Below are 22,988 nucleotides of genomic sequence, written 5' to 3' on the forward strand. Positions count from 1 at the left end.
GTAGTTGTGAATTATTAGCAAACTGGACTGGTCTCTACAGTGGGTACACCACTGGTCAGCGCTCGGCGCTCGTAAAGACAGTGATGTCACTGAAATGCGACAACTTGTCTGTCTGCCGTCTACCCTCTGCTGTGTTAACATTATGGGTAACTCGTTAAAGTGGCAAATTAAATGTGAAACACATCAACTATTAAGAAAACAAGAAGATATGTTGACAAAGACACTCCATACATTTGGAAACATATTTTTATTTAAATCAATATCGTCTCCAGTTAATGTAGGAATATTTTAAACGTAGGCTAACTCTCATGTCCTCTCATAGGGAATGCATTGAGAGCTGCAGTTCATCGTTCTAACGGACCCCGAGTAGCGGCGCGAATCCAAAAGTGGGCGTGAATTTGTAGGCCTTCCGTTTCCGGCCGTGTGTGTCTATACACATTGGTGGTGCCCCCTATGAGCAAAAGTGCAAGTGCAAAATATGCCCGTCCCTCAAACTTAAGAAGCCAATTATAGCCACTCATCTATGATCTTCCATGATTCAAGGAATCCAGGAAAAATCTACGATCTATGGTTCTAGAGTTACAGACCAACACGCAAAGCAACTAAGTATAGTGCCACCATGAGGCCAATTAGAAAAATTGTCTTCCTTGGCCTACTGGGAGTGTGCATGAAATTTCGACGCTGATCGGTCCAACTGTGTCCGAGATGAGCTGCACACACATACACACGCACGAGCGTGTGCACACACACACACACACACACACACACACACACACACACAGACACACGCACGCACGCACGCACGCACGCACGCACGCAGGCAGGCAGGCAGACAGACAGACAGACAGACAGACAGACACAGTATATCTGGTACATTGCATGAGATTAATGTATTACATTGGCCCTGTTGAATAAACTGAATAAAGTAGGGTAAAAGTAAAGACTATGCGTGGGCTGACTCCTACCCTACGTGATCTGGATCCATTCATTAGACAGAGGTCATTGTGTCTTTCAGGATGGAGTCTATAGGTTCTTAGGGTTCTTATAGCCTTCTTCAGAATGAGAGTAATTACAGCTTGAGAGAGTGTTGGACATAGCACAACCCTTTCAAGAGAATCCATGTACAGTATATGTCAAGCAAATAAGTACAGGACCAAACCAAAGTACTATTTTGTCCCTAAAGCCATAAGTAGCCTACCAGGAGCCTTGCCTACGGATAAGGTGTGTATATTTTCTAAAATGTCCTCTGTTGTTATTGGAGTGTAAACTATGTTTCTGTTCAGTTGACATAGTTGGGAGATCTGCAGTAGTTCTCAGAGAAATGTCTATCTCTGTCTTCTCTGACTCTGATTCAGATTTATACCATCTCATAGAATTCTCCAAAAGAATTACAACCCAGCCATATCACCTTCTTCAAGCACTGTTGAGCTGTAAACAAAGAAAATTCAACTGTCTGGGACAATAGCGTGTTGTATAAACATTTTGAAAGACCTTATAACTCCACCGCTCTGGTATAATCAGGAAAAATTCAAACTTTGTGGCCCTTCAGCTAAAATCCTGCTTCTAGACACTGCTGATGTTTTGAATAAATTGAGCCGGGTTGATGATACTGTGGGATTTTATGGATACAATGAATGTACACGCATTATACACTGTTATCGATCATTCTGATGGCCTTGGTGCAGTCAGTCATCATCTGTGAGATAGAGAGAGACTGACACTCCATACAGGCCTAGTAGAACTTACAGAGTGGGTGTTAAAGGGCAAGCCACTTTGGTACCTTGCCATGATGTAACTCCAAAGGTGGACAAGAAATGAAAAATAATTGCTCCATTAATTAGAAATTGATAATTAAAAATATGCTCCCCATTGACTTACATTGTACGCTGAAATAGCTCTCAAAGTCATTCTTTTAGCCCATAAACGAACACAAACTAAGCTGATTCAGACAATATAGAAAATCACCAAACCCAGTACTGTTTTTTTTTTTTAATAAAAATGTCAACTTCCTGATGATTTTACAATTTGAAGATCCGGATCCGGATCCGCCGATCCAGTCCAGGTTTTCTTTATAATAAAAATAGCTAAATCAACAGTAAGTTAACATTTTTATTTAAAAAAGTACTGGGTTTGGTGATGTTCTATATTGTCTGAATCGACTTTGTTTACATTCGTTTACATGCTAAAAGAGCGACTTTGAGAGCTGTTTTACTGTACAATGTAAGTCAATGGGGAGCATATTTTGAATTATCAATTTCTAATCAATGCAGCAATTATTTTTTATTTCTTGACTGCCTTTGGAGTTACATCATGGCAAGGTAACTACACAACCCAAACCTCTACCAAAGTGGTCTTTCCCTTTAAATAACACGTTCCTGTTCAAGACAGATTGTTCAGACAATAAGGGACCTGTATGGGAGCTAGCTTTGCTCCTGAATATGCTTGCCTCTATTTGGGACTTTTAAATAATTGCTTTAGGGACAACATTAAAATGTATTGTAGATGTATTGTAATTTTTCTTCTTCACAGTGGATTTGATGGATTTCCATAATTATCTTAATAACTATAATGACAACAAAAAAAACTCTCTATTGAACACTCCAAAGAGAGTACCCACTTCCTAGACATGATTTATAAAGGGGATGACTATATTATCTCTGCCGAATATTACGTATTTGCCCCCGTCCGTCAGTTTGTTTGTTTGTCCATCCGTCTGTCCGTCTGTGAACAGCTAATCTCAGACACCGCTAGACTGATCGGAGTGAAACTTTACAAAGTCTGTGTCTTGTATATGCCAGAAAATCATGGAGCAGCATCTGATTAACGTGACAGTTTACATGCACATTCCCACTAGGCCAAGAAAGAACTGCCACCCCAAATATTTCAAATCGGCCTCATGGTGGTGCTATAACAGGTCACTTCACGTTTTGGCCTATACACCTCTTGAACCGTACATACAATCGCTTTTTTCCCTTTCCCTTGGACCATGATGCCACTTTTGCTACTACTCCGACAGATTATGCCCTAAACTCACACAAATCGGTACACATAATCTCTGGAATCATGAGATCAGGAATGTTCAGTCCGATTTTCCATATTGGATTCCGATTGGCTATGATTGACTTCCAAAATTTGCGGGCCCTGGGCCCGGCCTGGCGGAGATCTGTGTGCAGAGGAGCACACTTTTCTAGTTCTATGGGTCAATTTCAAAGTATTCCTTTCCCTTCTTTTTTTGTAAACTTGCTTATTGTTGATGTTATATGGCTGGTGTTAATTAACCTCCTGGCCACTATTTGTATATATAAGATATAACAACTTTCCACTCTGGTTGTCTACTCCTCCCAGTGAGGAAGACAAATGCTGGTTGAAAACGTAATTTTCCTGTTATGACTTTGTATGGTGATATGCTATAAATGCATTTTAACCACATCATTGGCTTGGTGAAAGTGTGATCAAGTAACCCCAAGGGCTTCTCCTTTTTCTATCACCATCTTTGTCATTGACTTTTTCGCTAGCGTGTTTGCTGTTTCTTTGTCTTGCTGGTCTATCTGTCTCTGTGACTCTATTATTTTTAAATGACAGAGTAGCATGTACTGTATGTCAGCAATAATGTAGCTGCCAATATGTAACCTGCAGGTTAAGTAAAGTAAAACAAGTAAAATACACAGTGATGCTAGGAGCTCTCAGTCTAAGCAGCCTTCCCCCACGAAGCGCCTCCAAGTGACCTCCATGGTAAGGTTAAAAATTCAGATTCAGATGATATGGTAGGAAAACTAATGAGCTGGAAGGAGTGAGTTGGCTGGACTGAGAGTGGTAAAACAGTGCTGAGTTGACAAGTATACCTGGACATACAACATTTATTGGTTTCTAAAAAATATACACTGGCAGTTGAGGTGTACTTCAGTCCTAAGTCCTAACCATCCCAAAACTTTAACTATCCTTTATTTTATTTTTTGTTTATTTTTAAAGTACAATACCCTACACATACATTTCCTTTTAGAAAGTGCAGGGGAAATTTCCCTGGAATGCTCCTTTGTCAATTGTGGCCTCGTAATCACCCTCCTTCAGTAGCCACTTTGTAGGCAATGATTCTTGCTTTCATTAACGCTACACTTACTGCCCACAATAAATAATTACAATGAGCTGTGGGTTTCAAATTACCCGCTCAGCACATCAGAAACTGCAGCAAACTACGTATGATCTCATATGATCCCTCTCGCTCTCCCTCCCGCTCTCCCTCCCTCTCTCCCTCTCTCTCTCTCTCTCCCTCTCTCTCTCTCCCTCTCTCCCTCTCTCTCTCTCCTCTCTCTCTCTCTCTCTCTCTCTCTCTCTCTCTCTCTCTCTCTCTCTCTCTCTCTCTCTCTCTCTCTCTGTCTGTCTCACTCGCTGATCAATCTCTGGTCTGACATCCCCCACAATGGAAACCCCTGCCTAACCATTGTGATGCCCAACAGCATCGATTTTGGCTGATGTAGTCCCAGCACTCTATGGGAATTATTGCTATCCATATATGGGCATATTTGTCCGGACACATTCATGCACGTGCATCTACAGTATATGTAAAGTGTCTTGAGACAACTTGTTGAAAATTGAATTGAATTGAACGTATGTGGGCAACGCATGTGGGCATAATCCCAAATGAGACAAATCTGTTTATGAGGCATATTTCCATATTTGATGCCATTCCTTTCCAGCCAGAGGCAGTTGCACTTTTTTTTTTCCTGCTTTTTCTGAAGCAGACTTTATGTCCCGATATAAACCCTGACCATAAATCCCTTACTCCCTAACCATAAATCCCTAACTCCCTAACTAAACTGCTGACAGATAACATCAACAAGGCATGCCTCGGTTTTCCAGCCTTGCTGTTCAGCCTTGGCACCATGGCTCAATATATCGAAGCTCTACCTTCTACCTGCTGTATCAACCCATGGCACATTGAGATTTACAAAGTGAAAAACCTGAATGCTGAACCAGTATCTCAGCTTAGTCCAGACGGTGGAGGAACTGTGTTGGTCTATACTGTATCTGTTCATCTTTCCTGTTCCCTGCATGGCCTTTCTTTCCTGCTATAACTGCTCAGTTGATAATATTTCTTTCCTATGTTCTGTCCCTTATGTAACATAAGCCAGTGTGATGCATAAAGATCTTTTTTTTTTTTCTGTCAATCTTAGCCAATCAGGATGGAATATGACAAATCAAACAGATCCGTCTTGATAACATGACTATAGAGATCATGTGTACCAATTTGCGTGAAATTTGGATAAAATCTGCAAACTTTGAAAGCCAATCTTAGTCAATCAGGATGGAATATGAAAAATCTGAAAGACACGTTTCGTTTAATGACTAAAGATACTGTTTATCGATTTGCGTGATGTTTGAACAAAATCTGTAGGAGTACTGTAAAAAAGAAAATTGTTGCAAAGATCGGCCTCCTGGTGGCGCTATGACAGGCCCATGTGAAAACTTTGGGGCAGAGGTTCTGCTCTGGCATCCAGGGAGTGTGTGTGCACAGTTTCGCTGCTATAATGCCAACGGTGTCGGAGATTAGCTGTTCACAGACCACACACACATGGACGGGCTGGTGGAGACAATAAGGGTATAAACGGGGGGTGTCTGGTGGCTCAGCCAGTAAGTGCACAGACCATGCACTCCTTGTGAGCACGAGGACCTGAGATCGAATCAGACTCCTATCTTGTCTCGCATGTCTCTCCTCTCTCTGCAGCTTTTTATTCTTTATTCCCTGAGTCTACTATTCAGTGCACCCCCACTAACCCCCTCCCCCCAAATGTACCCTATGTAGGCTTGTTGTACTTTTATCGTCTTGTATCTATGTCTTGCTGCAAAACCAATTGCCCTCCGGGGACAAATCAAGTTGAAAGCTGAAGTTGAAGTTGATGTCTCTGCCCTTGGTTCCCTGTCTCTCTATACTCTCCTATCTAAAATAAAGCATAAAAATGCAGAAAGAATAACTTTAATGGGCGTAAACTCAAGCACTGGATGGCCACACTCACTTTCCATGACCTCTCTGTCAAGTAGACAGTACACTTTCTTATGATGACTGGCAGGTCCTTAGGCTGTTTGATCTTTTCTTCCCCTTCCCTGTTTCTATTTCTCTGTCTCTTGTCCTGACACTGCCTGTCTCACATTGTCTCTCATGTACATCTGTCATGACCATAGAAGCACAGAGAATATCATCGCTCATATACGACTCAAGGCAAGCAAACAGAGTCATGGATTGACACAAAGATAATCAAAGAGACAACAAGACAATGCCTCTAGTTTGAGGGTGGTAACTTTAATGTTTATCGGCAGTTGATGGTTTCACTAGTTTGACACACAGCAGGGATACTGGCACAGCGGGTGCTACTGCTAACACTTTAAAAAGATGGGCCTAATGAAAAGGGACAACACACCACCACTGTTTTTTACGGCATTTATATCTGCATTTTATTTTCTGTTTGTGCGCCCCATACAGTCTACGTGGTGCCCAAATAAAAGGGAAGAGGGACATCGTATAATTTGCCATTTATATGTTTGTCATTATTAATAAACTTTTTGCCAACACACCCACATCAGTCAATACTTGAAAATCTCTGCACTGGACTGCACCAGTTTACTACTATCAAACTAGAGACCTTACACCAAATTCACACAAGCAGTTGTAGTGATTTGTGCGCACACCTAGTCCATGCCTATTTTAGATCACAGCACAGTTCTGGTTGGCTAGCACTTTGTCTCGCCACACAGCGACAGCCAAAAAGTTGAACGACAATATTCTCAACTTTGCCGCACTGCTTTTTACTGGCTCCGCCTCCTGCCGCAGCAGAGTCACTTCTGGCCATAGACTACAAATTGATTTCCATGTGCGTGTCACATTCGGCACAGCAAGATACGACTTTTGGCTCGACAGGCGAGATGGTAATTCGGCTGACGACTGCATTGCAGTCACTGCAGGTGCATAAGTGTGACTGTACTGTAATAGATTATGAGGTATCTTGGTGTAATTATGTGCCAGGTTGACAGTTTGGCTTGAGGGAGGCGCTATAAGCGCATAGGGTCACTCAAAACAGTACGCTTCAAATCAGGGAGCATGTATACGCAATCTGACCATTAGATTTTGAGATATCTTGTGGGCAAGTGGACATTTGTCTTAATAGTGGTACTAGAGGAAAGGTTATGGGGTCACCAAAATCAGTAGGGTTCATATTCATACTCAGCATGAAGGTGCACAGCGAATTCCATGGAAATCCAGCCAGTAGTTTACAATAACTTGTTTGGGCCTGACAACTGTCAGACAACATTGCCATCCATAGTGGCATAGATGGCAGTAAAGTTGACGCTCTGGGACAGCACATTCCGCTGGCGGAATGGAGTGTGCTGAGAGAGAGAGAGAGAGAGAGAGAGAGAGAGAGAGAGAGAGAGAGAGAGAGAGAGAGAGAGAGAGAGAGAGAGAGAGAGAGAGAGAGAGAGAGAGAGAGAGAGAGAGAGAGAGAGAGAGAGAGAGAGAGAGAGAGAGAGAGAGAGAGAGAGAGAGAGAGAGAGAGAGAGAGAGAGAGAGAGAGAGAGAGAGAGAGAGAAAAAACCAGAGGGATCAAACCAACAATTTGTCAAAGCCACCCAGTCAGACCTCAAGAGACTCTCTAATCTCTGAACCTAAACAGAGGGGCCAAAGGAGGTGAGTCCATTTTGGGGTCATGTTTAATGGCGTCCCTTGTCATGACCACTCATCGTCCATCATAATGCTGTAGGGCAGGGTTAACACTGTTCTGAGGAATAATGAAGTCATAAAATGCTCACACGGGGACACTAAAGTGACGACACCACTGGACAGAGCTTTATCCACATGCCTTTTTTAAATCTTCCTATCGGACAGGGTGTCATTCTTCCAAAATCAAACCCATTCAATGCCTATTTTCCCACTCTGAATTAATGGGCTGGGAAAGCAGTGTTACTTACCCTACTTTCCCGCTGTGTTAACTGTGATTAAGACCACAGACAGACTGGATGGTTTGAAAATGCCAGTCACACTGCTTCAGGGCACAAGGTAGCAAAAGCAGTGCAGTTGCTATGCTACCATAGGGACAGTAGGGATCAGCGATAACAAGGACCAAAGTTCAGTTGCTCTGTTGCTTTGTTCTTGTTTAACACGGTTTTAGATTTGTCCATCCACACTCTTTCTTTTTTCTTTTCCTCTTCTTTAAAAAGAAAATAAGTTACGGTCTTCTACACACTGATTCAGGATTCAGCTGAATTTAGGGCAGTCATGTTTGTCTGGGTAGCACATTCAGTGTTGGCTTTCATTTTGACTTGTTGGTCGACACCTGTAGCTTTGAGCAACGCACAATAGTACCAACAACTACCAATGCATTTGACACTGTGCAGCAGCCAGCTACATGTACAGTATAATAAATTGTATGTATGTACTGTATGTGAACTGGTAATACGTAACCCTGCATGCGTGTGTGAGTGCGTGCATGCGTACGTGTCTGTTTTTGCTTGAGTTTGTGTACATACAATATTATTATGCAAGTGTTTGTGTCTGAGGGAGACAGAGGGAGACAGACGAGACAGAAGGAGTGATAAAGAGAAATTGACAGTTTAGATATGAACAGGACAGACAGCGGAAGAGAGGAGATGGAAAACTGATCCTATCAGTGCATTAGAATTAGCATTTTGATTCAAGATAGCGACACTGAAATGATCAACACAACCACTATTGGTTAGGGAAGATGATACTTTAAACAGGAGAGCAAGAAAAATATAATATGTAAATTATATATATTTTTTGTTTAATAATTCCTGTTAATAATTTTATTGGAGCCTTAGTTCTGTCCATTCCCTTTCTTGACTGTAACTCAAATGACATGGATGAAATACATTTACATTGTACAGATACTGTACTGTATGTGATCACAATGAGAATGGAAACCTTTTGGTAAATGATATATACCTCCCAGTTGGACGCCCCGTTGTAAAAATCCTGGGCTCCATCTGCTCTTAGGAATGATTGGCAGCACACAAGACACCATCTGCAGTGATCCCTCCAAAACATCTGATTTATTTATTTGTTATTCTTATGAAAAGATATGACAAACTTGTATATTCAGAATGACTACGGGCTGTGTATAAACTGGCTTTCCATTCTGTTCATCATCTCACATCAAAACAATCACACACACACTTTCATCTCACATCAAAATCACACTTTCTCTGCATGTCTGTCTTTTTTACAAGCCCTGAACCCAACTGATGTAAAGAGGGGGCTAGTAAAAACTAAATTATATATATAAAAGTTATATTTATGATGTTTTTGCTACTGTGGAATAAAGCTACAAAATGATAATACTTTGGAATATACCAACAAGTCTAGCACTGCAAAACACCTCCAATATGTTTGATATGCATCACTAACTGCACATAACATAATGGTGGTCAAGCTCCCTCCTTTCCTGCCCCTCTCCCTCTCCCTCTACCTCCCTCTCTCACTCCCTCCCTCCCTTTCCCTCCCTCTCCCTATCTCTCTCTCGTTGTCTCTCTGTCCCCCTCCACTTTTGTCTCTCTTCCCATACAGTATCAACAGTGTAGTACTGTAAGTATAACGGGAGCATGGTCACTTATTGTTGTGGATTACACTTTACTGTCCCATACTGTATGCAGGTGTTGATTTCATATGAGGAAGAAATCAATCCTTGAATAACTGTCATTCAAGTAGAAAGTGGAATCTCTTATTTTAGGGTTTTTGTCTTGCCATGCATCAGTCATTCCCAATTATGTTATTTGTCATATTATCAGTTATCATAGTCTAAGGGGAGCAAGTCCATGTGTCTATTTTGAACATTAAAGTTGTCACCTGTTATCATCTCTCTCCCTGTGCTGAAGATAATATTTGCTATGGTTAAAAAGAAAAACAGTAAAAAAAAAAAAGTATCTTCTACAGTGGTTCTCGAACTTTTTCATGTCAAGGACCACAAAATTCAAAAAGGTTTTGTGCCAGGGACCCCCATAAGGGAAGATTTCTAGAAGAAAAAAAAAAGTAAAGCCAATCTACAACTTGACAATGTGCGACACGTTGTGGGCTTACCCTAACCCTAAACTAATTGGTGTTGGGGACTCCAGGACTCAACTTTGAGTGCCCACAATCAAAACATATCTTCCATCTGCATCTTAAATGATGTTCTCAAAAACAAATGTCACTGATTTATTAATATACAATAGTAAGTCCCCTTTTGTTGCCATTGGATGCAATAAAACCCTTTTTAATCAACCTTTTTTTACACCCTGATGAAGACGTTCCGAGGTCTGGCAGATATCCCGTTTTATCCGTGAGCACCATAGACACTTTTAACTATTGTTACCTTTTTATATCTCCTGTGAGCACCTGGTTGTTCTGTTTTTTCTATTTTCTATCTCTTTCATTATCATGTTTCTGACAGTGCCTCTGTCTGGGCTCCTCTTATACTTAATATACTATTATTATAATGTATTATGTTCCTGGTGTGTCATATCACAGTTGAGTTGTTGAGTTGAGTTGAGGGTACAGTAGGTAAGGTTTGGGGTTTAGGTCTTGCCATTTTGAAATTCTGTTTTAAAGTAATGACCTCAACTGAATGGGGCAGCTGAACAGGTGGTATTTTGGTTTGCTGTGGCTTAACCTCATTGAAATATGGTTTATTTGTTTATGTGTCCATTTTGTTGGGTTTGAAAAACTGTTGTTGTTATATTGTGCTGGCTAAATGATTGTATTATTATATGGTGGCTCTCTTGTGATTCTGCTCTGTACGGATTCCCTCTACAGAGGCATCATAGACATTTGAATTCTAAGTCTAATTTGTTTCAATTATTGCGTATACAACCATATATCTTTTGAACAAACACCCCCTACTCCCTTACAGCTTTTAGCATCTATTCTTTTATCCCTAATCTTCTCATTTCCCTCCTGACAGTCTTAAATCTTTCTATAAATGTGTCTCTCATCAACATCTGTTTGTGAGCTATGATGACTCTGACTGCTCAGACTATTCAGCCAGAAGCCACCCTGTCACTCATAATAAACCTCTGGATCCTCTCTTTACAAGCAACAGATCACAATCCATGCAAAAACACACACACACACACACACACACACACACACACACACACACACACACACACACACACACACACACACACACACACACACACACACACAGACACACACACACACACACACACACACACACACACACACACACACACACACACACACACACACACACACACACACACACACACACACACACACACACACACTGATCTTGTCCTGATAACCACTACTTGAACCCTAGCATCCCTATTCTGGGGCACACAACGTGCCGCAACATGACCTTGCAGACTGGCTATTTTATGAGAAAACAGGAGGGGGCCTAGTATAGAGCCATGGGCGACCCCGGTCAACTACGTATATACCACTTAAATAACCACTTAAATAAGTATATATTTAAGTGGTTAAATACAGTCGCCACAACCAAGCCCCCATACTTTCTGTTCTATTCTTGGATTAATGACTCCTGCTTGACTCTTACTCATTTGCGCATGGACTATACTACTGGGATGTACTCAGCTCTGGTCCATAGCGTTAGGTGTTCTCCTTAAGACAATGCCAAAATTAATGTACAGTATTTCCCCCATTGACCCGGTTGCACAGTGTCTACATTTCAGTAAAAAATAAAAAATATACTTTTGCTATACTCACTGAAACAAGATGGTCTTATGGTGTTGAAAGCCTATTCTCTGCGCTGAGAAAGCTGTCAGAACCCTACTTTTTGTGTAAAATCCACTTTTTGGACAGAAAATAAAATATATCCACCAGATGGAGAAACTTTTTATTCTTTTTCACTCTATTACAGTTACACCACCTAAAGATCTGGTCAATGGCAAAATGCTATTGACCGTATCTGTATGTGCCGTAATTACTGTAAGTGAAAAAGCAGTTTCTCCGTCTGGTCAATTAGGATATATTTTATTTTCTGTCCAAAAGGTGGATTTTACACAAAAGGTGGGGCTCTGTGAGTCTTCCCATCGCAGAGAATATGCTTTGTTTTGGTGAGTAGTGAAAGTATATTGTTTATTTATTTTACTGAAGTGTAGACACTTCAATGAGGAAAATACACTATGGACCAGAGCTAGGGTGTACTCTAGAGTGATAGATTGTGCATTATACTTTCATTATTTATTGGAAAATACATTATGTAAACTCAGTCAGATCAAGATCAGTCAGATGAAGATAACTAGGGTCAGACTTTTAAGTCTATTTTGTTTTTATTTTGTTTTTTAAATTTCAAATATTTCAAATCAAATTGAAATTAATTTGTGAAGCACATTTAAAAGCAACTCTCATTGTACCAAAGTGCTGTACAGAATGATATGAACTGCAGAACGGTTCTGCTGTTATTTATTTTGTTCTTAACTCTCTACTGTTACCTGTACCTATCCTGTTTTTCATGCTTCAAATTGTTGCCATAACCTAATTATTCCCAGTAATTGGTGTATTAGTGTGCCTTTTAAACATGGTCCCTGTGTCCTGTTGAGATGTTTTACTAAACACACCTGCCAGTCAATCAATTAGCTTATAGCATGTCATGGTACCAAAGCCTCTTCAGTTTCTGTGTTGACACAATACACCACATCCTCAGTGCATGGTGATTTTAGAAATTGTCCAATAGCTCCCTCTTTGCTTACATTGTTGTCAACAGTAATGTCATACAGTTTAGGCCCATACTTGTTCTATTACACTGTAATCTGTGCTTTGTGATAATGCCACATTTCTCTTTGAAAACTTTAGATTATTTGAGTTTGAGCAAATAGTAAACAGTAGGCATGTAGGCAACGATTTTTTGTAAATCGATTAAAAATTATTCAAACGGCGCGTAAAAAAAAGAAGAAAATACAGGATCTTTGTAAGAGAATTGATTAAAAAGGTTTTCAATCATTTGCTACTGTATTGAAAAGAGGATAAGAGAAAACACTGTATTGTAAAAACAAATTGGATTTGTGTAAGATAAATACATTCTTCGGTCATTTGTCTGGAAATGTATTTTGTGTTTAAAACATCGTGAAAAATAATATCGTGAACCTAGCATGGTGATTCGAAGCGTATCGTGAGTTGAGTGAATTGTTACACGCCTAGTAAACAGCATTTTACGATTACAGAATTGTGGTTATCGTTTTACTGACACAAGAAAAGATTCAGCAGCTTGTTGAAACTGAATGGGTGACACCTCAACTGTCACACAGACACCTGGGCATGTACTGTATGGAACAAGTGAATGCTCACAAGGACTTTACGAGAGTGAGCATGCAGTGTTTTACTGTTGGACTACTCACAGCTGATCCATGTACCTGCAATACTGTCAAGCCCAATGTATAGTTGTGCGCCGGTGTCGCACACCTAAAATAGCCAATCTACAAGCTACAATCTTCACCATCTTCAAGTCTATAGACTTGGGCTTTCTAGAATGTTCCTTAATAATCAACTTTGAGTTGAATAATAAGGGACTAGTTATGGGAGTGTGCGTTGTGATGTATAGGGATATGATAAGCATTGAAATCGCCTCTTCACCGTTCTCTGATTCCCTGTCTAAATGGATGTCAGTCTGCCTTCCTCCCACGGGTCACCACCATTCTGGAGCCGTATCTGCTCAGCCAATCAGGGGTCACCTCCCTCGATGGCACCTCTCTAACATGCTGTATCAATCTGAGCTGCTCCTCTGGAGGTCTCCTGTGACTAATAGCACTTGCACTGTGTCAGCCCCGGTGCCAACACTGGGGGCTGAGTGAAGCTGAACATGCAGATAAGCACAGCAGGTGTAAGAGAGGAGGGAGGGAGATGGGAGGAGATGTTTGACGGAGAGAGGGATTTGGGGCCGTGAGAGACAGGAAGTGTGAAGGAATACAGTCGGGAGGGAAAGAAAATTGTTTAGGGGTGAAAGAGACAGAGAGAGAGAGAGAGAGAGAGGGGGAGAGAGAGCGTACTAGAATCTCACTTCAACAGGCGTAAATAACTTACAGTGTACCCTGTATGGTGCTTTGCAGCAGGTAATCTACTGTATCAACCCAAGCCATTTACACTTTTTATTTATGGGTTTGACAAATGGCCAGCAAGTCTGACAAAATAAGATGTCTAGATAAATATAGTGGGTAGGTCACAAGACATATTTCCCTTGCTGCTATTCTGTCACAGTTATAGAGGTGGTTGAATTGATGTGAGAGTTTTACCATAAACAACCATTTAAGATGTTTTCAAAATCCAGAAGAAGCATGAATTGGAATGATACATTCAAAACAACTTACATGTTAGTGTGAAGCCTTAGCAAACACGATTGATTGATTGATTGATTGATTGATTGATTGATTGATTGATTGATTGAGTGAGTATTTGATTGATTGAGTGAGTGATTGATTGAGTGAGTGAGTGAGTGATTGAGTGATTGAGTGATTGAGTGAGTGATTGATTTGGCGAGAAAAACTAAAGGGCACATCACCACTTCCAACAGCAATAGAATTCAGTTAGAGCGTTTTATAGAGGCTATTTTTCAGATGAGTAGTTTTAATCAACTCTGTATTAAATTATGTAATTACCCAAAGATTGAAAATAATGGTGTATTGATAGATACATTGTAAGGAAGGAGATAAGAATAACAATTAACCCATTCAATACGGGAACTACGCATCTGTGTCATTTTAGATTTAAGCTATATAGCTATTATTTTATACTTTGGCTATTCAAAAATAGCAGATATACAAGCTTGTAGATCTGCAATTTTTAGAAAAATCTTGAAAATGTGTGCAAATCTTTGAATATATATATTTTAAAGCTGACATTTGTAACTCAAATCTTTGCTTCTGGGGGGTCCCTGGAACAAAATATTTTGAGATGGGGGTCGGCGGCCAAATACGTATAATTTTGGAGGTCCTTGACATGGAAAGGTTTGAGCACTGATATAGCAACATGCTTTTTTTTCAGAAACCAGATTTAGAAGACATTTGTAGATGCATTCCCGGATTAAATGGGTTAAAGGAAGAGTAGAGATTATGGATGATGCAAAAAAGGATGGTGAGTAACGGCTGTTAAATTTCTGACTGCAATTTATTGTACTGTAAAGATTTATTCTTGTAATCCATCCTCATAACAATCAGTGGTGTATGATGACAGCATATTAAGCCCTCAGACTGTTAGCTCTTGCTCTTTTCTCGTGTTTAAAAAATAAGATGTATGAGACACGAGAAACAAGCAAGAGAAGAGAGGCCGTGAGAAAGCGAGAGTTTGGCAGATATTGACATTATTGATGAAGTCAAGGGTAGACTGTCAAAGGGAAATTGTGTTCATGCAGACAAGCCTTCACAATTTTACTTTCATGTTTTGCAGCCTTGTTACTTACATCTGAATGCAGCATCTTGATGTAAGAGGTTTATCAAAACGTAGAAAAGCAAAAGCAGTATTGACGAAGATATCAATGAACTAAATGTGGTTCTTAGTTGTTCTGATCTTTCAAATACATACCATTATTTCTACTGCTGGCATAGGCTGAACTAATATTTTATAACATGTTGCCTATATGGTCTAATCCAGTGGTTCTCAAACCTTTTAATTTCAAGGACCCCTTTAACTCCGAGAGTGTTGAGAACCACTGGTCTAATCTAACTTGATCAGAACAATAAATTAAATGGAATTATCTTCGGAACAAACACCTGTAATAAGATTACTGTGATTATCTGTCTCAAAATCTATCCAGGGGATAGTTACAATAATATGTTATTACACAGAGCTTTGAAAGGTATTTAAAAGCACCGAAGGAATCATTCATACACCTTGTAATGGACAATATTTCTATTGCTAAATTATTTATCATACTTCTTTTCCCTCCTTTGCTCTGTGGTAACTCGATTGGCCATCCTTGGTAAGATAAAACCCATTTACCACTTTTACCCTAGCATCTCTATTCTGAGGAATATTAGCCTAAAATATCAGATGGCGTTTTGAGTTGTAGATCGGCTATTTTCGCCAAAGAGGTTTGGTGTTGGGGGGAAGAAGAGCAAATGAAGTACTAAGTATTGAAGGTTTAAGTAGTGAAATGTCGAAATTAACAAAAAACCTGAATTTACACAACGCTGATGATAGTCAATGAAGCTATCTATGAAATCTATGAAAAAGTTTAATCTGCAACACAATTGTATGCAACTAGAAGTTCGTCGTTCACTTTGCAGTGCCACCTTACAGGCACCTCACAGTGTGAGAGAGAGTTTTGTGCTCTCCTAAATCCACGGCAGGCTTTGAAAGTACCCACTTCAGAAAGAGGTGACGTGCATCACCTCTCCAATGACCAAAACCCACTTTGTGATTACTCAGACCTGGTATGGCAGACCTGTGGGGAGTGTGCAGTGGTGTACAATGTGAAAAGATAGTTGAAATCGCAGGAGATGAAGTTAGCAGTTTATTTGTGTAAAGGGTGGATAAGAATGAAATGGTGTGAAAGACAGTGGCGACGTCGTCAGGTCCACAGGTTGTCATGGCAGAGCCTGCAGAATGGGAGAAAAGGAGAAGGCAGGAATCACCTAAGTAGTTATGATGAATGGGCCTAGTTTATAAGTATGATTATGAGCATTTATGACTCTTTCTATGGTTATAGATTATTACTATTTATCACTATGGAAGCCGTCGAACTGGTGCGATCTGACGGCATCCTAGAATTTATAGGTAGGATGTGATGTCATGCTGTCGTGAGATTACGTCACACTGGCGTTGTGTCCATATTCGGGACGACCGTCTCATCGTCATCGTCGTCTTGGTAACAGGTTGGTTTGTTGTGATGATGTAGTGTAAAGTTTCAGACAGACAGTAAGAGTGATGCAACGTACATACAACCGACATACTGACAACCGACATGGCGCAGGATTCAAATTGTAAGGTAGATGTAGTGGGGGTCCCTGCTTCATCTCTCTCTCAACTAAGGGTTCCTTGGCCTGAAAAACGTTGAAGACCCCTGGATTAGAGGATGAATGAAACAACTGTTTCCATGATTTGTTTAGTAATGACTGTATTCTGGGTTTCCAGCATTTTCCCCACCCAGAATCTCAAACCACATCAATGCCTACAGTACATCTACTTTTGCTTTGGCAAACACACTGCCTTTTAATTAAACACTTAAAGTTTTCGCCTACAGTATAATGACACGCCCAAAATAGGGACGACAGCTTGAAAGTGTTTAAAGGAATATGGATCCCATCCCTCGCCTATCAGACATAAAATGGTAGTCCCTGCTGGAGACATAAAAAGATGGGTTTAATATGAGGTTGGACAAGCAATCCAGACAGCCTGGCACTGTTAATTTCCCTGTGAAGCAACCTCTCAGAGTGAGGGGAAAGCAGTCTCTACTCTGATCTGCTCTCCTGATATCTAATGAGTGGCCTGTGCCTCAAAAGGTTCATTTTAATTCTATGGTTTTCAATACAGATTTTTTTTTTCTTCCACTCGCGAGGGGACCCGCATTCTCAAAAGGACATCTCTCTCTCTAGCTAACAAAAATTGACTGTGACACTGTCGTAACAGGAAAAAGATATGCAAGACAAGAGCCATCCGGTTCAGTGATGCCAGATAAGAGTAGATGTGGCTGACGAACATCTAATATGAATATCAGCACCACGATCACCTGAGCTTGAATGGCTTTTTGAGTGCAGCAGTGATGAGCAGCGATCATTATCACTGCTCATCTCCTCTCCTGAGTTCAAAATGAGGATTGTTCTGAGGGACACATAGAGTCGCCTCTTAAAAAACACTTAAACCGTATACTTTGTTGACCAGAGTCCCTATATTGCAGTGGCGACCCCCCAAAATAATAATATTTGAACTGCGGACTCAACCACGCACCCTGACAAGTACTTGGAATTTTAGGAATTGAGGGATTACATTTCGTTTGAATTTAGCAGATCTACAAGCTTGTAGATCTGCTATTTTCACAATTTTGCCTCTATCTTATACAGTGTTATTTGACAATTTGGCCAATGTTTGACCAGTTTTTATAGAAGCCTATAGTTTTTTAGTTGCCGATTACTTTTGATGCAGTAATGGTCTTTTTTTGTCTTTATTCTATCTTTTTCTTTTTTTGAGGTCTTAAAAATCTTGGGACCCCCCCAAAAATCATGTGGGGATCCACAGATTGAGAACCACTGCTCTATACGAGGCTCTTTGCTGTTTTTGAATATATACGCTGAAAATACCGATCTACAATCTTAGCTTGTAGATCTGCTATTTTAGCAGAATGTTTGCCCCAGAATATTGACACTAGGGATGAAATTATTAAAGCAATGGTCATTACAGCATATCATTATCCTATATTTGATCTTATTATATAGGCATAATAATAACAGCAATTATTGTTATTACCATTATTATTATTTGACTATTATACACAGGTGAGACAATCAATGTTCATCAAGAGCTGGAGAGGGGGTCAGGTAGCAGATTTATACAGGTTGAAGGGGAAGGCCTGCAGGCACATAAAAAGATGTGAGAAGAAGTGGGTGAAGCCAGAAGAGGATTAGGATGTCCTTACTAATCCACTCCTGTTCATTGGCCCTGATAAACGTCATTAAAGTCATTAACATTGACTGCCAGAGTTTATTCCAAATTTACCCCCTTGACTGCCAGAGCTTTTTCAATGGGAAAAAAAAAGTACTCAGGAGCCGAGATACAAAATTTTAAAGTTTTAAGTTAACAAGGAAGTGGATGAGAGTAAAGATCTTCGAAAATTCATATCTCCTTGGTCTTTGGGTCAAAAAAAAAAAAAAAAAAGTAAAAAAAAAAAAAAAAAAAAATTGAATTTTTTTTGAAAAAATATTTTTTTGCTAATATCGAATTAATTCGATCTAGGCAGGCAAGTGATGATAAGCTAATATCGAATTAATTCGATCTAGGCAGTGGGGGGGGGGGGGATATTGAGAAGGAACTTAAAACAAATGAATTGCGCAGACAGAATGCACTGCAGAGAATAATAGAGGATTTGTCCGTTTATTGTTTATGTACAAATGTTTTGTCAGAATTCAAGAGGCTTTGTCACACACTCCTAGAGGTACACCAATGGTTATACTATGTATTAAAAATGTAATCATCCTTAATCCTTAAATTCAATTTATTATTTCTGTGAACGTAAAATATTTATTTTTCATTTGATAGCCTTGCTGCCCTGACGTTTGGCCTTTGTGCCCTGAAACGATTTGCAACACCAAGGCGAAGTGGCCTTGGTTAAATGATGAAATTCCAGGCCTTGGACTTGTTCTTTTATAAGTCTCTTGGATTCCTGTACAGAGCCTTGATACATGAATGGAATGTGCACGTACAGTACAGTAATGCAATTTCACTTTGTACATTGTTTTTCCTCTGTTTTGTGATAAATTGGTCTGCCTGTTGCATAGCCATAACAGAATGGAAAAGCACATTACAAACCCATAATTCTCCTCTTTCCTCTATGATATGCCTCATATATTCACCCAGGTATCAGCCTGAGCCGTAGGCATTGTTGGCTGATGCAGCTGGGCACAAGGTTGGATACCGAGGGCAATGTTTATCACGTGCCCATAGCCTTCTATATTCACAAAGATAATGGGAAAATAGCATTTGATCAATACTTTACTCTAATAAATACTTTAACATTACTGTCAGTGTGAGGAACTGACTGGCAAACAAAACCTCACAATGATTACACCAGGTGCTGCTGGCGGGTGTCGCCTTGTTGGTATGCAACCAATCTGTCAGCCATCAAATGTCTCTGTTTTCCGCCTTGTGTTTTTGGTTTCTTTGTGCCAAGATGAACTCCAGGGTCTCCCAATCTGTGAATTTTGCCAAAACATCCACAGCAACGTGTTTAGTGGTGCTGATTTTCATCCATGTTTGTCATGCTGATTACCTTCAGCAGCCAGGTTAATCGCGGTGACAGTTTTGTATTTTGTTTTGCAGTCGTTTTTAACCTATTTATTAACCATCTTTGGTTAATAACTTTGAATTTGAGTTATCTTATATTTTATAATTGAATACTGTTAAATAATCTCTCTCTCTCTCTCTCTCTCTCTCTCTCTCTCTCTCTCTCTCTCTCTCTCTCTCTCTGTATCTCTCTCTATTTCTCAGGCTCAGTGTCTTTCAGTGTATTCCTGGTGTCTGTTGCGTTCACAGTATGTGCCATTTGGCTCGTGGCTCTGTGTGGTGTCTGCACCTGGTGTCAACGGAAATTGGTAAGTTACCCTACACATAAAACAAAGCTGATATATCTTACTTCTTATCTCAAAGATATTACCATAATTGTGTTTGTTGTAGATTCATAGTATTTTTGGTGGATAGGTTTTGCTTTATTTAGGACAGTAGAGAAACTGAGGACAGAGAGGGAGATGCAACACAGGTTGTGATTGCTGTTTGTGGTTGATGCACAACTGTTCGGCATTTTTTTTGTGTTTGTTTTTTATTTACTTTTGGGGACGCCTTCATTTACATGATCACATTTATTCTTTTTCTGATATGTATATAATAATAATAATAATAATAATAATAACAATAATAATAATAATATTTTTTATTATATTCCTACTATAAATGTGTGATGTGCATGTCGTGTGATGTGCATTGTGACTGGTGTGTATCTCAGAGAACCCGAGGGAGTGCCAAGGACCTTCGGGCACCGGTTTAATAACAATAGTAATAATAATTAAAAAAAGTTTGAATAAAAAAAAAGTTCGAAAAAAAAAGTTGGGAAAAATAATTTGAAAAAAAAAAATCGGAAAAAGAAATTGGGGAAAAAAAAGTTTGGCTGTTTAAAGGCCGGCCAATAGGAAGACAGAGGAGGCGGAGCTTCAGAAATTACAGATCGTCCCCATTGGTGGTCTAAGTCCACATACCAAGTCTGCACTCGGTAGCATGCTGCAAACTCGAGTTATGGCTATTTAAAGGCCGGCCAATAGGAAGACAGAGGGGGCGGAGCTTCAGAAATTACAGCTTGTCCCTATTGGTGGTCTTAGTCTACATACCAAATTTGTACTCAGTAGCAGGCTGCGAACCAAAGTTATGGCTGTTTAAAGCCCAGCCAATAGGAATTGTAGATCGGCTATTCTCACTTCCTGTTTGGCGTTGAAGTTTGACGCTTTGCCACGGTCACGCCGTTTTACGAAAACTCAAGCTTTTGATAACTTTTCATCATTAACGTCTTTTGTGTACTCTGAGCGAATTTGAGGCGGATCCGATAATCCGCCTGGGAGGAGTTCGTTAAAGTACAACCCGTGAAAATGGCGTGAAATACACAAAAACGCCACTATCAATTCAAAACGGCCGACTTCCTGTTTGGTTTTGGTCATGGCTCCAAGAGACTTTTTCGTAAGTTGGGACATGATACAGGTGTGTACCGATTTTTATACATGTAGGTGAAACCGTATTGTCGGGCTTGAAGCACAAAGGTTTGTAGGGGGCGCTATTGAGCCATTAGGCCACGCCCACTTTTTATTTATTTATTTTTTATACGTAATTTTTCACCACTGATGATGTGTATGCACAGTAGCGTAACTTTTGGAGTACGTGTAAGCCTTCATTTTCCCGATTCATTATCGGGAAGAATCAGAATAATAATCATTGCAGTTTCAATAGAGTACAGAAGTCCTGACGTCACTCGTTCATCTCCAGGTTCGTAAAGTAAAATTCGCTATGGAGAATAACATTGGGTCATCTTAGAATCGTCTCATATAAGAATTGTGGTCCAAAAATAAACAAACTGTCTCTGCGATATTGTCAGGGAGGAGGTTCTGTATCGTTTATGATAGTCAGTCACTTATATTTGACACAGTCTGTTTCTGGCGAAAATTTAACTAATTCGGCGGAAGTAACATTATCGTTTTCTCACCGTCAGTTGATGCTTCATCATATCCATAAGAGTAAAACTGCCAGGGTCATTTGTTTATTTTTGGAACACAGTTCTTATTTGACGCAATATTAAATACGTCTATGGGGATTCAGAATGGGGGTGGAAAACCGCAAACCAGGTAGACAAACCAAGGATGTGTAAATTACGTCAGACTTCGGTGCTCTATAGGGCTTCGCACTACTGTGCAGTGCCAGGGCCCTAATTGTACATAATGTCCTTGAAACATTACTGATGTGAAACATCTCCAGGTGTAACCCCATCACTAACCTGACGCTACCAGATCCAAACAGCTTGCTCCACACATTGGCAGGGTCAGGTTACCCCATCACAGCTACTGATTGGAAGCTGTCCCGTGCCTACCCTGCTGACACAAATGTATGAAAAATAAACTAAGAAAGGCACAGATTATTATGTGAAGAAAATAACAAATACATTTCAACGGTACTACTCCTGATTTATTTAATCTATCATCACACAATTGCGTGGTGCTATCCCATAATAGCATTGTGTTCAAAACTTAGTAGATGCCCAAAGGACTGAGAATGCAACATTAATCACTTACTCATGTCCTGTTATATGTATACTTCATCGTACAATGGTGTTGTGGACCGATAATAGTCAACTAAGTTCACAGCGTGTTACACCACGAGGCGTTGAGAGCTTATTTTAATTTGAAATTTCCTGTGATATGAAACAAATGCATAGAGATCGAGACCATGAGTCTGAAGGTCAGCTTTGTGTTCATAGAGCTCCGAAGTCTGACATCACTGCCACTAGAGGGCGCTATCCGCCTGGGTCACAGTGTTATTTTTTCTCTTGAAAATCCCATAGGTGAATCTTAGATTGCGTCATATAAGAACTGTGTTCCAGAAATAAACAAATCAGCTGGGTGATTTTATTAATATGGATATGAAGCATCAACTGTTGGTGAAAAAGTAAAATATTCTAAAGGGTAAGATTTGTTTTTTCTTTCTCTCCAGACAGAGACGTTATCAAATGTAACTCAATATCATAAACCACACAGTCACATATCTGACAAAATCTCTGGGGTGGTTTGTT

At 40.0% G+C, this 22,988-nt stretch overlaps 1 protein-coding gene across 1 annotated transcript in view; it reads left to right on the forward strand.

Annotated features, from left to right (window-relative positions):
* Positions 1-22,988, forward strand: part of syt7b (synaptotagmin VIIb) — a 100,282-nt gene that overhangs the window by 31,300 nt on the left and 45,994 nt on the right. The window contains exon 2 of the mRNA XM_084057882.1: positions 20,156-20,259. Within this exon, the coding sequence (XP_083914008.1) occupies positions 20,156-20,259 (104 nt within the window). The remainder of the gene's footprint in view (positions 1-20,155; positions 20,260-22,988) is intronic.

This window comes from Gymnoscopelus microlampas, assembly GCF_963454915.1.
Source record: "Gymnoscopelus microlampas genome assembly, chromosome: 1".
Classification (NCBI taxonomy): Eukaryota; Metazoa; Chordata; class Actinopteri; order Myctophiformes; family Myctophidae; genus Gymnoscopelus; species Gymnoscopelus microlampas.